Source organism: Lepidochelys olivacea, assembly GCF_965140295.1.
Source record: "Lepidochelys olivacea isolate rLepOli2 genome assembly, chromosome: 8".
NCBI classification, from domain to species: domain Eukaryota; kingdom Metazoa; phylum Chordata; order Testudines; family Cheloniidae; genus Lepidochelys; species Lepidochelys olivacea.
The window spans coordinates 28,738,842-28,754,303 of NC_140418.1; the positions used below are offsets into that span (position 1 = coordinate 28,738,842).

The 15,462-nt window shown below is 38.4% G+C and overlaps 1 protein-coding gene across 2 annotated transcripts in view; it reads left to right on the plus strand.

Moving 5' to 3' along the window:
• TENM2 (teneurin transmembrane protein 2) overlaps positions 1–15,462 on the plus strand; it is a 996,821-nt gene that overhangs the window by 484,904 nt on the left and 496,455 nt on the right. Inside the window, exon 4 of one of the 2 annotated variants that reach the window (XM_084636387.1) lies at positions 968–1,051. The exons of the other annotated variant lie outside the window; for it this stretch is intronic. Within the exon in view, the coding sequence (XP_084492513.1) occupies positions 968–1,051 (84 nt within the window). The remainder of the gene's footprint in view (positions 1–967; positions 1,052–15,462) is intronic. 2 annotated transcript variants of the gene reach the window in all.

Sequence of the window (15,462 nt, forward strand, 5' to 3'; positions counted from 1 at the left end):
CTTATTTTAATTCAATTTAGATTTGAAATAGTTATATACATTCAAATGAAAGGTTTTTTATTAGTTTGATTCTAACTGATCTATGATTCAGAGCTGAACATTTCCTTTTCTTTTTCCCCCTTTTAATAGAGATTCTTTTTCTGAAAATGATTATTTTAGCATAGAAACTTTTGGGGAGGCTTTAGAAACCAATTTCTCAGACCATTCAGCTAACATATGTTATTAGAAATTGATAAACTGTGATATTTGAAACACTTTGTATTTTTTTTATTCCAAATCACTGGACTATGTCTAGTTCAAATTCAGCAGAATGAGCCTGATTATGTTGATTCTGAATTTAAATCTATGTATGCATCTTGAGTAAACACAAAAAACCCAAAACCTATCTAAACAGTGGAGAGTGTTTCTTGATATGCATTAGAATAGAGATCATGAGTAAAAAGTTGAAATTGTGTTTTAAATAGATATAACATGTAACTTACATTATGGTGCTATAGGGCATTTAGTAAAACTATTTTTCTTAGGATATTAAATGTCTCTTATAGATATGTACAAATCTTACTGACTTTTGGGGAAACTGTGCGCATGTATCCAGAGGCAGACTTTGTTTCAATATGTATTCACTTAAGTCTCAGTAACATTTAGGGGCCCGTTTGGAGACTGCTAACCTCTGGCTACCCCCACTGATGACAGTGTGAGTCGAGGGTATTCAGCACTTGCAGGAATGGGTTCTTACCTGGGGTTACAAATGTTATGCATACCTAAGCCTCTTTACATGTCATTGATCATGTTGTATAAAATTTATAAACCCTCATGTAATTTCTATAGGAACAGCATTCTGTTATTTAAATATATATATACTGTCGTTCTGTGACCTTGCCCAGCTTTGTTACATCAACAGTGTATGGGGGAATATTAGGGAGAACAAAGAGTTGTCTCTAAAATGTATTTATTTTATTTTATTTAGATTTTCACACACACCTTTCTGAGACATTGAAAGACAGACAGACAGGCTGGCAGCAGCTGGCTGAGACAAAGAACTCTCTCATACGTAAGGTTTTTGTCTTGCTTAACCCATATTCCCTATAAACGTAGAGTCTGGCTAGTTTGCTTCTGCAGTGATTAGCCTTGCTGTATTTATGTTATGCTTATCAAATATTTTATTTGTGGGATTTTTCTGTGTTTTCTACTGTGTAGTAAATAAACCTGGCTTTTATTCAGATAACTGCAATCTATTAACTGACTCTTAAGCTGGGGTATTTGTTACTGGACTCCTAAGGGAAGAATGGGTGGTGAAGGAACTGCAATTCCCCTGAGCCAACCAGAGAGCTGGCATAGGCCAGCCACGGGCAAAAGGATTCCTGAATAATGTGAGGGATGCCAGGTCTGCTTATACACAGACCTAAGGACAGGCACCATAATATCTGTACCAGTCATTTATTTACAAAGGTGGCTGCATATATTTTTGCTCATTAGTGGAAGTTTGCATGTACTGCTTCAGAGATGTTGCAGTCCGCCTTTTTTAATGAGAGGATTTTGTGATATCTCTGTTCATCTTTTGCCTTGACTGAATTTTTTTATCTAAACCAGTTTCAAATCCAGACAGTAGCTCTTAGTGCAATGTTAAGCTTTTTATCTTATATATCCTATATAACACAATCAGAATTTTTGTAAAGAATTACCTCTGTGACAGACGAGTTTTGTTAAAGTATATAACTGCATCATTCCTCCTCACCCCCACAGCAAGATAGATAAAATCACTAGGGAAAAGGGAGGAGTGTGAAAAAAATAATGTGGCATTCTTCTTTTATTAAGAGAAAATTTTAATAGTTGATTAAACATATGAAGATCTTAGAACCAAGTGCTTCTTGGTATGATTTTCTATCTAAATAAAGATTCAATAAACCCCTTTCTCCTGATATCTCTTAAATACTAAGCATTGTTTTCATTCATTGGATATGTCCAGTTGCATTAACCTTAGATCTTAGTCAATATGTTCCATTGTGCCCTTCCTAATTTCCCAGGAGCCATTTCTGATAAAGCCTTATGCCCTCAAGGCTGCAATTTCTGTTTTATGTTTGACTGGCTGTTCAGATGAAAGATGCTTCCTATTACGCTATTCTGATTTCCTTGTCTTACAGCCATCATCATCTTTGTGACGTGTGTTCAGTTAGGCCCTTATTTAGCAAAGCATTTAAGCATGTTCCCAAGGGCTTTGCTGAATCAGAGCCCTAAAAAGAAATAATAACCTAGATTCTGATCTTTAAACATTTGATAGTGATGTTTTTCTTTTTTGTTTTTCTGATGTACTCTCTTCTTTAACATTCATTTGATTACCCCTGGAGTCTTGCAAACAACCTTATATATGGATAGGTTGTGCTATGCAAGCAAATTTAGAAATAATAATAGACTGATCAAGAACTCCAGGATAGGATCCTATTTTGTTTTGCCTGTCCTAGGGCCAGATCATGTCAAATGCTGAATACCACTGACTCCTACAAATTGTGGTAGCCTTCTTTGTAGTCAGTGAGAGTTGAGGGTGCTCCATAAGACTTGGGATACTTACAGCATCTCATAGGATCAGGCCCTTAAAAATCAGTCCAGGTTTACAGTGAGAGAGATTTTGTTAGCCACAGGAATTACATTCCCATGATAGAGGTCTATGATACAGAAATCAGGCCCAGTGTGTAGCTAGTAGCTACTTTAAAAAAAGATAAATTGTATAAAGATGAGAAATGATCTGCTATATCTCTGCATTTCTGAAGTGCTCATGACCATAGTATCATGGCTAGTGATCTAGCTATCAATGAAATCAAGGGAGTTACACTAACAATGAGTTTGGCCGAAACAGTATATCACTGAATCGCAACACTAATAGCAGCAGTATTTGAGTGCGTCCTCCAGAATCCCTTGATGCCTATCTCAGGGGCTCTCTGCAAGGCCTTTCTCTCTGGGTCACTTCATCTATGAACACCGTATTCTTCCTATCCTTTCTTTTCTGAATTATATTATGTTTTGTTGCTCATTTTGTTTAGCTTTCCCTAGGAGCCTGACCCCACGTCCCACTGGAAATAGTTGGATTTATATATTGTTTTATATTGTGCTGCATCCTATGCATTCAGTGATGTAGAAATGAATGAAATAGTATCTAGTGGTAAATATTAATATTAAATATATAGTCTGTTTTTACAGCAGTTTTAATTCTTATTTATGGTTCTGCTGTAACTGAGGAAAAAGTATAAAAATATAAACACATGGCAAAGAAATGGAAAGAAATTAATCGTCTCTTGGGGACTTTTCTGCGTATGGAATCATTTCTACACATAGGGTTTGGCATAGCTTTGTAGAAGAATGTATTGCATATTGTGTACTGTAATTGTTACAAGAAAAGAGTGAGCTTATACATACAGATGTTGTCACTGGTAGTGCTAGCTTAATCTATTATGTTGATAATTCAGAGAAGGAATTAGGATCAAGACCCAGCTTTATCTCTATTCTTTTTTTAAAAAAACCCAAAATGCCATGGGGTCTTTAACATCCATCTGACTGCCAAAAACAGACAGCATCAACACTTGGTTTAAAGTGTTTTTTGGATGAGGATACATCCAAATAGTGCTGTAACCCTATTAGTGCACATGGTCTGTTAGCTGTACAGGAGTCTTTGTTTTAGCGTGAGTAAAATCCTCAGTTTTTCATTTGAGAGGTGTCCAGTTCATACGTGTGCTTGCTAAGTACATGAATTGTTTGCATGTTTGACTAAATGTGTGATACTCTTATACATTCAGTATGTGCCAAGGAACAAGATGTCATCACTGCTCACCAAAACATTCAGCAAGAGATAATTAGAGGAAGGGCAGCTAACTGCTGAGCCTAGGTACTGTAGCGAAGGGCACTTTGGAAATGTAGTTAGAAAGATACCATTCAGACCTGCCTTACAGATGAGTGCAGTAGCATGTTTGGTCAGCAATATTCATACTGAGCTTTATTTTATAAGATTCTGAGCACCCTAAGTTGTCGGTGTGCTCCATGGTCCATGCTCAGGATCTGGTGGGACTGAGCCCATGAAGATCACCCCAAGTCTTTCACATTTTCTGCCTATCAAAAAACAGATTATTGTAGTTTTAAAACTAACTAGGGTGACCAGATGTCCCTATTTTATAGGGACAGTCCCGATATTCAGGGCTTTATTTTATAATGGCACCTATTACCCGCCACTTCCTGTCCCAATTTTTCATACTTGCTGTGTGATCACCCTAAAAATAACTCACCGAAGCATCCTTCTTGAGGATCATGCCGGTGGCAATGTGTGTGCTCTGACTCCACATGCCTGGCCACCAGCATGTGGAACTTGCTGCCTGTGGATGATCTGTCTCATCCCCTCCCATTTTTAAAGAAACTAATGAAGGTACTTCTTTTTTTTAGAGAGGTTGCCCACTTCCTCAGTAGGGCTGTCCTTTCTCATGGTGCTTCACGGCTTTAGCATTTTAGTCCTTTTGTTTTTAATGTATTCTGTTTGTACTGTTTTATTTTGTGTACTGTTATATTTTAGTTATGTATGCCCATATTTAGCACCATGACCATCTTTTTTATTATTATTTATTATTAAATTGTTATAGTCTTGAAATGTCAGGAAGGCACTCAGATCTGATATGTGTTTGCAGAGTTATAAAACTAGCATAACAGATTTTATTCTCCCAATACTTTCTTCTTTTTACCCAAAGCCCAGTGACACGGTATGGCCAAAACCATGACTTGTCTATCAGGCTGATATGCAATTTATATTTATCAATTTTGAATATGGTGAAGTTGCTTAAAGCTCTCCTCCGTGTTTGAACCATGTAACCCAAGCTCTCACAATATCAGGTTAATTTTTAGATAAGCATTATGTTCTTGAATCATTTCTGAGTTATGTTAGGCCAGTACTTCTTCCCCCACCCTCCAGGAATTCCAGAGGAAAAAGAGGACATTTCGTGTTAGGATAAAAGAAGACATAGTGATACTGACTTAGGCTGCAATCAGATCTGTGTGTGCTCACTCCTGCATTGATGCCGAGCCCCACTGACTTCAGTGGGACTCTGTACAATCATAAGAGTCTAGCCATTTGGCTGAGATTGCAGGATCGGGGCATTATTAAGTAATTGAACCATCAGCAAACTATCCTTATTCAGCAAAACACTTAATTCTATGATAACTTCTTGATTTATTTTGATAAATCATAGTGTTTGAATTTAAGGGCTCTTTTTCTACCCCTTAAAAAGCTTTCTTAACAACCCATGGCTGGCTCATGACAGCTGACTTTGGCTCACGGGACTCAGGTTAAGGAGCTGGTTAATTCCGGTATAGACACTTGGGTGTGGGCTGCAGCCTGGGCTCTAGGACCCTGTGAGGTGGGAGGGTCCCAGACCTCAGGCTGCAGCCTGAGCTCGAAAGTCTATACCGTCATTAAACAGCCCCTTAGCCTGAGTCCCATGACCCTGAGTCAGCTGGTGGAAGCCAGCCATGAGTTTTTAATTGCAGTAGAGACATACCCTGAGTTCCTGTGTGATGCTAGGCAAATCACTTAAATCAGACATTTCAGAGGTGGTCACTAATTGTTTCCTCATTTTCTGGGTGCCTGACTTGAATCCTAGTGTCTGATTTTCACTCATAGCTGAAACTGAAGTCAACAAGTGCTATGCTTTAAACATAGGAAGTGCTGTATAATGCTAAGTATTCTGGAAAATCGGGTCCTAAATGTCTCAAAATTAGTCTCACTAATCCTAACTTTGTGGATTCGTTTTACTTTAATCTTACTGTGCCTCAGTTCCTGATCTACAATGTGGGGGATAATAATACCCTCTCCCCACACAGGGATGTTGTGAAAATAAATTTGTAAACATTTCTGAATCACTCAGAGGCCAAAGTGAAAAGCCCACAAGGATAGTAATTCTGTCTTTAGAGCAGGGCTTGAATAGTGTGCAGTAAATAAGGTCTGAGGCCATACATTTTTCAATGAGAAGAAAACAAAATATTGAATAGTTGGTCATTTAACTGAGCATCATCCTATACTGTGTACTGAAGGTGGCCAGGAGTCCATTGGACAAAATAGTATGTGATCATGTAATTAAAAACTGTAGCAAATTACATATGTACTGGGGGGCACATTAAGGTTGCACAGGAAACCTTAATTATAGCATTTCCTAACTTCCAAGCACTTAACTATGCAACATTAATGTTCTTTTGACATGATTTTTGTGTGTGTGATACACACACATTGTGTACACTGCAAATATATAACTCAAGACAATGGAATGGACTCCAGAGTGTTCGTGGTATTCTGTAGCATCCTTCTAGTGCTGATAGGTTTTTTAATAGTGATGGTTAATTTTGTGTGTGTGTGTATAAATATATGCATATGTAATATATATAACTCCCCCAACAAGTTTTCTTCAATAAATATCTGTAGGCTCAGTTGTAGTTTCTGATTTACAAATCAAAAATAATTTACCTAAACTAGTTTCAGTGTAATTACTTTTTGAGTTGTTAATTTTGGGATCTGAGGAGTTGGTATGGGTCTCTAATTTCTGTGGCATGACATTTAAAATAACAAACTCATTTCCAAAAAGAAAAGGAGTGCTTGTGGCACCTTAGAGACTAACCAATTTATTTGAGCATAAGCTTTCGTGAGCTATATCCGATGAAGTGAGCTGTAGCTCACGAAAGCTTATGCTCAAATAAATCGGTTAGTCTCTAAGGTGCCACAAGTACTCCTTTTCTTTTTGCGAAAACAGACTAACACGGCCGTTACTCTGAAAACTCATTTCCAGTAATCTTCAGAAACAAATGTGTTCCATTATTGTTGTAAATTATATTTACATACACTGGACACAATGCACCCTGTTGTGACTCCATTGAAGTCTCTCTTCCATTAAAGTCAATGGAGTTACACAAGGGATGAATTTGACCCTCTTTATTTTACTGTGGATTTGAAATATTTCAGTTTCATTGTCCTAGCACAGGTTTAAAAAAAACAGAAACTCTTATAAAGTAGATAAGCAAAAATGTATTTATATCCTTGGGTGTTAGCATTGATTTCTATAGTAGCCAGCTTCAGATGTAACAATTACTTTTCTCAGAACATGCTGTTTTGCCCAGAAATCATCCACTAGAGCATGTAAACTGCATAGCAAAATTTATGTCCTTAAAAATTAAAAATTGTGAGAATGGAAGAAATTCTGAAAAAAAAAAATCCTTATGGATTGGGTACTAGAAACAAATTGATGACAGTATCAAGTGGGTTAATCCCAAGGGCAGATTTAATCTTTGTTATGGAATTTGTATCTTGAAAACACCATATTCAAGCTAACAAATTTGCAAACTTTGTTTGAGAAACAAAACAGATTGCATGTTGCAAGACAGAGTTGCTGGCAAAATACTCTATCGTGTCAGATTTATACAAACCTATCTCCTGTGTATTGCACCATGTCCTAGAAAACTGGAAACCATGAAAAGAAATGCTCATATTTTAAGGAACTCAGTGACAGCTGATAAAAAAAACAAAACATTTTCTGTGGCACTTTTTACATAAAGAGTCCACCTTAAAGAAACTGATTTGATGGAATAGGTGGTAATTTTTAACACAAGCAGTGACAAAATAAACACCATCTGTTAGTGTTGACTTATTCCACAGTATTCTCATGCTGGGTGACTTTATTTCACTTTTTTTCAGCAATAGTTAATGACACATCTGGTATGCAGTGAAGGTGCATTTGGGGTGATTAAATGTGGACATTCGTTTAGACAGAGTGCTCACAGAACAGTTTTTCAAGACATTAAGGGACAATACTAAGCAAACAAAAGAGTGTTTTTAAAATGTCCCCATGTTATAGTTCCTTCTTATTATATAGCATGCAGTATGCAAACAAAGAATAGATTAAAGGTTCACAGTTGATCGGGTCCTCTCCTTTTTCTGTGTCTTTGTATGCCACATTTGATGATACAATCTTATCTTTGATCTTCAGAGTCGATCCTCTGTGCCTGTCATTCATATGGTAAACAATAGGATTTTTCAGGGTATACCAAGATGGCCTGTCTTTGCAGTTACAATAACATATTTTCTGTAGTATAAAGGAAATAGTGAGCTAAACCATGTGAAGAATTCTATATATAAACATATTCTCTGAGAAATTGAATGAAATGTAGAGCTCTCAGGCAGAAAGTATTACCCTTTACTTCTGTAATTCTTGAGTTAAGATGCAGGGACTTAGCAAGACCATAGTGCCCGGACATTGTACTGGGGAGGAAAAGCATACATCAGAAAGAGTTACTGATAAGGCAGTAAGCCACAAACTGGAGAGAAGGACAGAGATTACAGCCTTATTCAAAGAGCTTTCTTGCTGAAACTGTCTTAATGTTTTAAAATAATGGGTTACACATTAATGACTATATTATAGTGGACTATCTGTTATTGTAATATCCGGAAAATAGCAAATGAATTAATCATGATTAATACCAAACACATTCATGATGTCTAATCTCTTACTTTAAATAATTATTTTGAACCTTAAAGATTTATTAAAAACAAACAAACTTTTTCCATATGCTTTTCACCAGTGAGTTGCTAGGGCCTCATGTGAGCTCGTCATTAACAGAATCCACCTTTTGAGCTCTGTGAGAGGGAATCTTACCTTCTGTATGGGGTGGAGTAAATCACTAGCCCTTTTATTTCTGAAGTTCTCCTAGATCATTAATGAATATAATGAACAAAACCAGCCCCAGGACCAACCCTTGGGGCACTCCGCTCGATGCCAGCTGCCAACTAGACATGGAGCCACTGATCACTACCCGTTGAGCCCAACAATCTAGCCAGCTTTCTATCCACCTTATAGACCATTCATCCAGCCCATACTTCTTTAACTTGCTGACAAGAATACTGTGGGAGACCGTGTCAAAAGCTTTGCTAAAGTCAAGGAATAACACGGCCACTGCTTTCCCCTCATCCACAGAGCCTGTTATCTTGTCATAGAAAGCAATTAGGTTAGTCAGGCATGACTTGCCCTTGGTGAATCAATGCTGACTGTTCCTGATCACTTTCCTCTCCTCTAAGTGCTTCAGAATTGATTCGTTGAGGAACTGCTCATGATTTTTCCAGGGACTGAGGTGAGGCTGACTGGCCTGTAGTTCCCCGATCCTCCTCCTTCCCTTTTTTAAAGTTGGGCACTATACTAGCCTTTTTCCAGTCGTCCGGGACCTCCCTCGATCTCCATGAGTTTTCAAAGATAATGGCCAATGGCTCTGGAATCACATCCACCAACTTCTTTAGCACTCTCGGATGCAGCGCATCCAGCCACATGGACTTGTGCTCGTCCAGCTTTTCTAAATAGTCCCGAACCACTTCTTTCTCCACAGAGGGCTGGTCACCTCCTCCCCATGCTGTGCTGCCCAATGCAGCAGTCTGGGAGCTGACCTTGTTCATGAAGACAGAGGCAAAAAAAGCATTGAGTACATTAGCTTTTTCCACATCCTCTGTCACTAGGTTGCCTCCCTCATTCAGTAAGGGGCCCATACTTTCCTTTGCTTTCTTATTGTTGCCAACATACCTGAAGAAACCCTTCTTGTTACTCTTCACATCTCTTGCAAGCTGCAACTCCAAGTGTGATTTGGCCTTCCTGATTTCACTTCTGCATGCCTGAGCAATATTTTTATACTCCTCCCTGGTCATTTGTCCAATCTTCCACTTCTTGTAAGCTTCTTTTTTGTACTTAAGATCAGCAAGGATTTCACTGTTAAGCCAAGCTGGTTGCCTGCCATATTTACTAATCTTTCTACACATCAGGATGGTTTGTCCCTGTAACCTCAATAAGGATTCTTTAAAATACAGCCAGCTCTCCTGGACGCCTTTTCCCCTCATGTTATTCTCCCAGGGGATCCTGCCCATCAGTTCCCTGAGGGAGTCAAAGTCTGCTTTTCTGAAGTCCAGGGTCCATATTTTGCTGCTCTCCTTTCTTCCTTGTGTCAGGATCCTGAACTTGACCATCTTATGGTCACTACCTCCCAGGTTCCCATCCACTTTTGCTTCCCTTACTATTTCTTCCTGGTTTGTGAGCAGCAGGTCAAGATGAGCTCTGCCCCTAGTTGGTTCCTCCAGCATTTGCACCAGGAAATTGTCCCCTACACTTTCCAAAAACTTCCTGGATTGTCTGTGCACTGCTATATTGCTCTCCCAGCAGATATCAGGGTGATTGAAGTCTCCCATGAGAACCAGGGCCTGCGATCTAGTAACTTCCGTTAGTTGCCGGAAGAAAGCCTCGTCCACCTCATCCCCCTGGTCTGGCGGTCTATAGCAGACTCCCACCACAATATCACCCTTGTTGCTCACGCTTCTAAACTTAATGCAGAGACACTCAAGCTACTGCCGAACTTGATCCTGCTACTTCCCACTAGTGTCTGCTGCTTGCTCAGAATCTGAAGAGCTGATACTGGGAGGAGCCTGAACCCAACCCACTCTCCAGCCTAGGAGATGAATTCGTCTATTCTGGAGTCCCTGTCATTGGAGGATTTTAACAATAGATTATACAGACACTTGTTAGGGAAGGTCTAAGTATACTTAATCCTGCCGCAGTGCAATGAGTCCCAACCAGCTCTATATTTCTATAATTCTATGTGTCTCCAAGTCAGCTACCTGCCCATCTCAAAAGCAAATAAGATCCATTACCTAGCTGACCACCAAACCCAACAGACAAACCTCAACACAGCCAATAACCACAGGATGACTTTCCTGACACCATTATGGCCAGGAAAGGTGACAGGACCAACCATCTATCCACCTGTTACTACTATGGGGAATGGCTACTTGTTAAGCAAGCCAACTAGAGTAGCATCACTGTGATACTGAGGAGAAGGAAGCATAGTGAGCAAAGGGCGTACTGGACCAGAGTATAAGGGATGGGAACTGATGATGGTTTGGGGGCAGTGAATAGTATTCTACCTCAAGAATGTAGTATGGAATGTAGGTGGAGCAAATTTGAGGGAGCTCCATTTTAAAATGATCTGTTTCTTTGGATGGAGAGGGAGTGGGCTTCAAGCTGCTTCTAATTGTCTCACTCCCCCCCCCTTTACTTTGTGCCTGGAAATCACTGAGATGGGTGATATGCTTTGGATGGCTAGGTGAATGGATTCTACCACCTCAAAATCTTGTGGCAGAACTGGGGCCTTGCATTGCAAGAACCTCTGGCCAAAGGCTATGGTGTTGGTTTTTTCCCCTTTGTTTTTATGGAGCCCTTATGAGCACTCAGTAAATTAATAAACTGGTGCCAGTGATAATGGTGTTCTAAGAAGGCAGGGGTTGCGGAACAAAAGGTTCTTGCATCAGAAGTGGTGCAATTGTGTGGAAAAACACAGAGGGGGCTGGTGTTAAATAAGATTACATCTATTAAGTACAGTCAGAAGGAGATAAGTTCATTTATTATGGAGGGCATTTTTTCATAGCAAGTTGGTCTTTAAAGCAGGTAATTTGATTATCAGTTTTATACCTAGCCTATTATATAACTTGTTTGCCCAACTGTTGTGGGCAAACAAAGTCTAATTCATGATGTGATATCCTTAACTAAATAATACCTGGTAGCAGAGTTTGATGACAAGTGGGAAAAGTTTCCCTTGTCTTTTTCAGTATTTTTTTTTAATTACAAATTTTGACTAGCTCCACTTGATGTTGAATATCTCTTATGAAAGAGTTAGTTGCTTTTCATTGGTTGTGTGCAGAAACAATATAAATCCAAGAATTTCATCTGATTTACAACTAAGAGGAACATTCCCATTTTGATTTGCACCCACAACTCCCGTTATGACTAATGCATATCAGTCCCTTGATGATTCTTCAAGGTGCTGAAATACTATGAGAACTGAGGATACTTCACAGGATCAAGCCTTTATGGAGTTTCTAGAAATAATTATGCATGAGACTGATTTTCAATGGAAGATTTTATGGTTTACTCAGTGAGAGGAAGTAAACGACGGACCTGCGACTGTACAAGCAGGAAATGATCGAGAATGACTGTGAATAGCTCTGATTTTGTGTTCCTGGGATCAGGCAACACTGTAAGCTTCCTTTATGTTGAATTTCACAATATTAAGCCCAAGCAGTATAATCACTGGTTATCTTACAAAACCTCACTTTGACCTCAGGGACAAACTACTTTCCAGAGTGTCTCTCTGCTCTCTGAGTGAGCTCAACTCTCATCCCATTTGCAGATCTGAGTCTGTCAGGATAGGCCCAGAATCAAATGTTGGCTGACAAATGGAAGGGTGGAGACTATCTACTATGTTTTTACGTTGGAAGGGTGTTTAAGGGTGTTTAATATGTTGGAAGATTCTACCTGTTGCAACTGCAGAACAGAAGTGAGTTATAGTCTTTCTTCTAGGCCTTTAGACAGGGCCAGCATAGGGCTGTATGATGGCTAGCATTGCACAGACATAAAGAACCTTCCCTCTCAACTCCACTATCTTTGTGCAGGAGCCACCCACAACCCCAGTCCTTACCCTGGGAAGGTAGACGTTAATTCCATTGCTGCAGTCCCCCAGAGATGGAGATGTAGGGCTATGTAACATCTAGTGTCACTGACCTATAGTGTCACTCTGAAAGGTAACATCTAGTGTCACTGACCTAGTTCAGAGAAGGGTGAACACTATGCTTTGTGAGAAAGTGTTGCAATTCCCACTGAGGCACATGCTCCCCCATGGAGACTCAGTCAAAATACCTCCTGAGAGTCTGTCTGTCTGGGGAGTACCCCTTCCTGCATCCCTTGAATACAGTTTATGGATTAATAGCTGCAATATAGCCAATAGTGCACATTATAGATAACAGGAAACTGTTTAGAGAATGTAAAGTGAATGGGGGCATCCAGTAATGCTGCTCTGTATGTTTAAATTTAGACTCTAGAGGCACAGAGAATTAATGTTGATACCAGCTTTTCATCGTCATCTAGGGGAATAATATGAATATGGACATGTTTAGTGCATTCCCAAACCTTGTCTTAAAAAAAAAAAAAAGTGAGTTGCTAATGAGGGTTGGCAGTGGGGTTCTGCAGGATCACAGATATATCCAAATATCTTTGTAGTTGGGTAGACTTTAATAAATCCAAATAACATGGTATCAATATTTGTGTTTTGGTTTTCATGGCTTTTGGACTTTTGAGATCAAAATTAAAGTCAGAACTGATTTTCTCAGGGTATTTTTATTGTTCTGTAACTGAAAATAACCTGAAATCACATTAATTAAGTCTCACAAATGACTTCCTGAGCCATTAAAAAATTCATGGAAAACATAAACACTAAGGCAAATAAATAGAAAGGCAAGCCAGCACTCACACCTCAAGTTGTTGGATAAAACCATTAACAGCTGGGTTTGTATTTATCCAAAATGATTCTCTTCCCTAATTTTGGTCAGGAGTATCAACTGTTTCATGTGAAACAATATAAATAGAAAACCAGATAGAAAGAAGGCTATATATGAGATACCTGTACTTAAGAAATTTTTTTTAAAAGTATAGGTAAGCAAACATTTTCTTATATATACTTATATACACACACACACATATATATACACACTTACAAACTTTATATATATAAACCTCATATCTGTTAGTCTAAGCCATTACACCACACTTATTACCATGGAATCTTAAATACCTTGTTTCCCTTGACCTCCCCTTGCACCTTTGTAGGAATGAATCACTTCATTCAATTTAATGGATTGTTAGTGGGTGAAGTGTAAGCTAATCTGTACGTCCACCTGCTGATGAGTAGACAAATATCTTTCCATTTGAAGTTGCAGAGGTTACAGTGATATTTCTAATGCATATAAGGATATATGGCCTAAAACAAAGCCTGTTAAAATCAAATGAAGTATCAGTAGATACTGGGTCAAGCTCCTAATTTGTAGGAGCAATACTGGTGGAATTGGTAAAATCTTTTAAAAATAAAACCACAGTACTTTTAGTTTTGTTTGGATATTTAATATCTTTATCCAGTTTGGTTAGTAATGATTTAAATATACTGACTAAAGTTGGAGAAAAGCACAAGTCTGCTTATAGACTATATGGATGGTTTCACTGAGTGCTATTAACATGTCTTAATTACTCAGGTAGTAAAAACATCCCAATAGATCAGACAGACTAGGCTCACCAGATTTCTATCTTCACAGACCAGAGCACATTTTAAACAACAATTGGTGTGAAGATGAAGCTCAATTGTAGGTTTATGTATAATGTATATGTTAGATATTAATCGATTTTGAATTCATCCCATTTCCTTTAGCAATGAGCATGATATGCTGCTTTGCATAAGTTTAATAGTTATATTGGATACCTTTTTGGCTTGGCCTAACCTGTATAAACACTGAATTTATGAATTATCAAAACCACTCTAAAAGATAGCCTCATGTATTATGTGTATTATCATTTTATGTTAATTTGAAACATTTTTCAACTTGCTCTGCATGAAATTAGGATAGAGGATCATTTATTTATTCATATCCATTATGTACTTTCTGAAACTTGAATAAGAGGATAGAAAAGGGGGAACAAAGATTTTTGTCATGGTGTGCCTTATATTTGCTGTGGTGGGGTGATTATCTCCCCTAACTGGGATTTGATCATATCCACTGGAGGAGTGGGCGGAAGAAGAATAAAAGAACAGTTTGTCAAATCATCCTAGTACCTAGGAACTTTTCTTTGTAGATTTTTGCTGACTTTCCAGAATACATTTGTTCTGAGAAACTTCTCTTTTGCGTTGACAATCAGTTGGAAATGCATTGTAAATAATACGCTCTGCAACAAACGCGACTTAAATTTTGTGGAAAGATCTCTTGATTTGTGTAGCAAAGCCAAGTCAAATGAAGCAGCATTAATTACATTTTTAATTTTTTAAAAAATATGTAAAACAAATAAGAAACTAAATAAAATTGGTGCAATAATTACATTATATTATTCCCTTTGGCAGTAAGTTCTTTTCAAATGTCAGTTGTGGAGTATTTCTTTCTTAATTTCTTTCTTCTGCTCCTACATTTAACATTTTTGCATTGATAATGAATAACTGCTTTACAGAAGTTGTCTGGGAAAGGCAGGAGATTTTGCCAGCTGGGTAGGTGGCAGATGGGGATTTTTGGTGCCTGAAGAATCAGAAGCCGTTTGGATTTTGGCAATGACAAGGCAATTGAGGCTTTCAGGATGCCCCTTTTTGTTTCCCCCTTCTGAGCAGGGACAGAGGTTAATTGAAATTTTTGCAGAAGTCTTTATTCTTCTGCCCTGCCCCAGGTTTCACACTAATAGTCTCTCCCATTCTCTAACACAATATCTTGTGCTACATTCAGGAATAAAGACAAGCTCATGAGCTACATGTATCTCCTAAAATCATAGAATCATAGAATATCAGGGTTGGAAGGGACCCCAGAAGGTCATCTAGTCCAACCCCCTGCTCAAAGCAGGA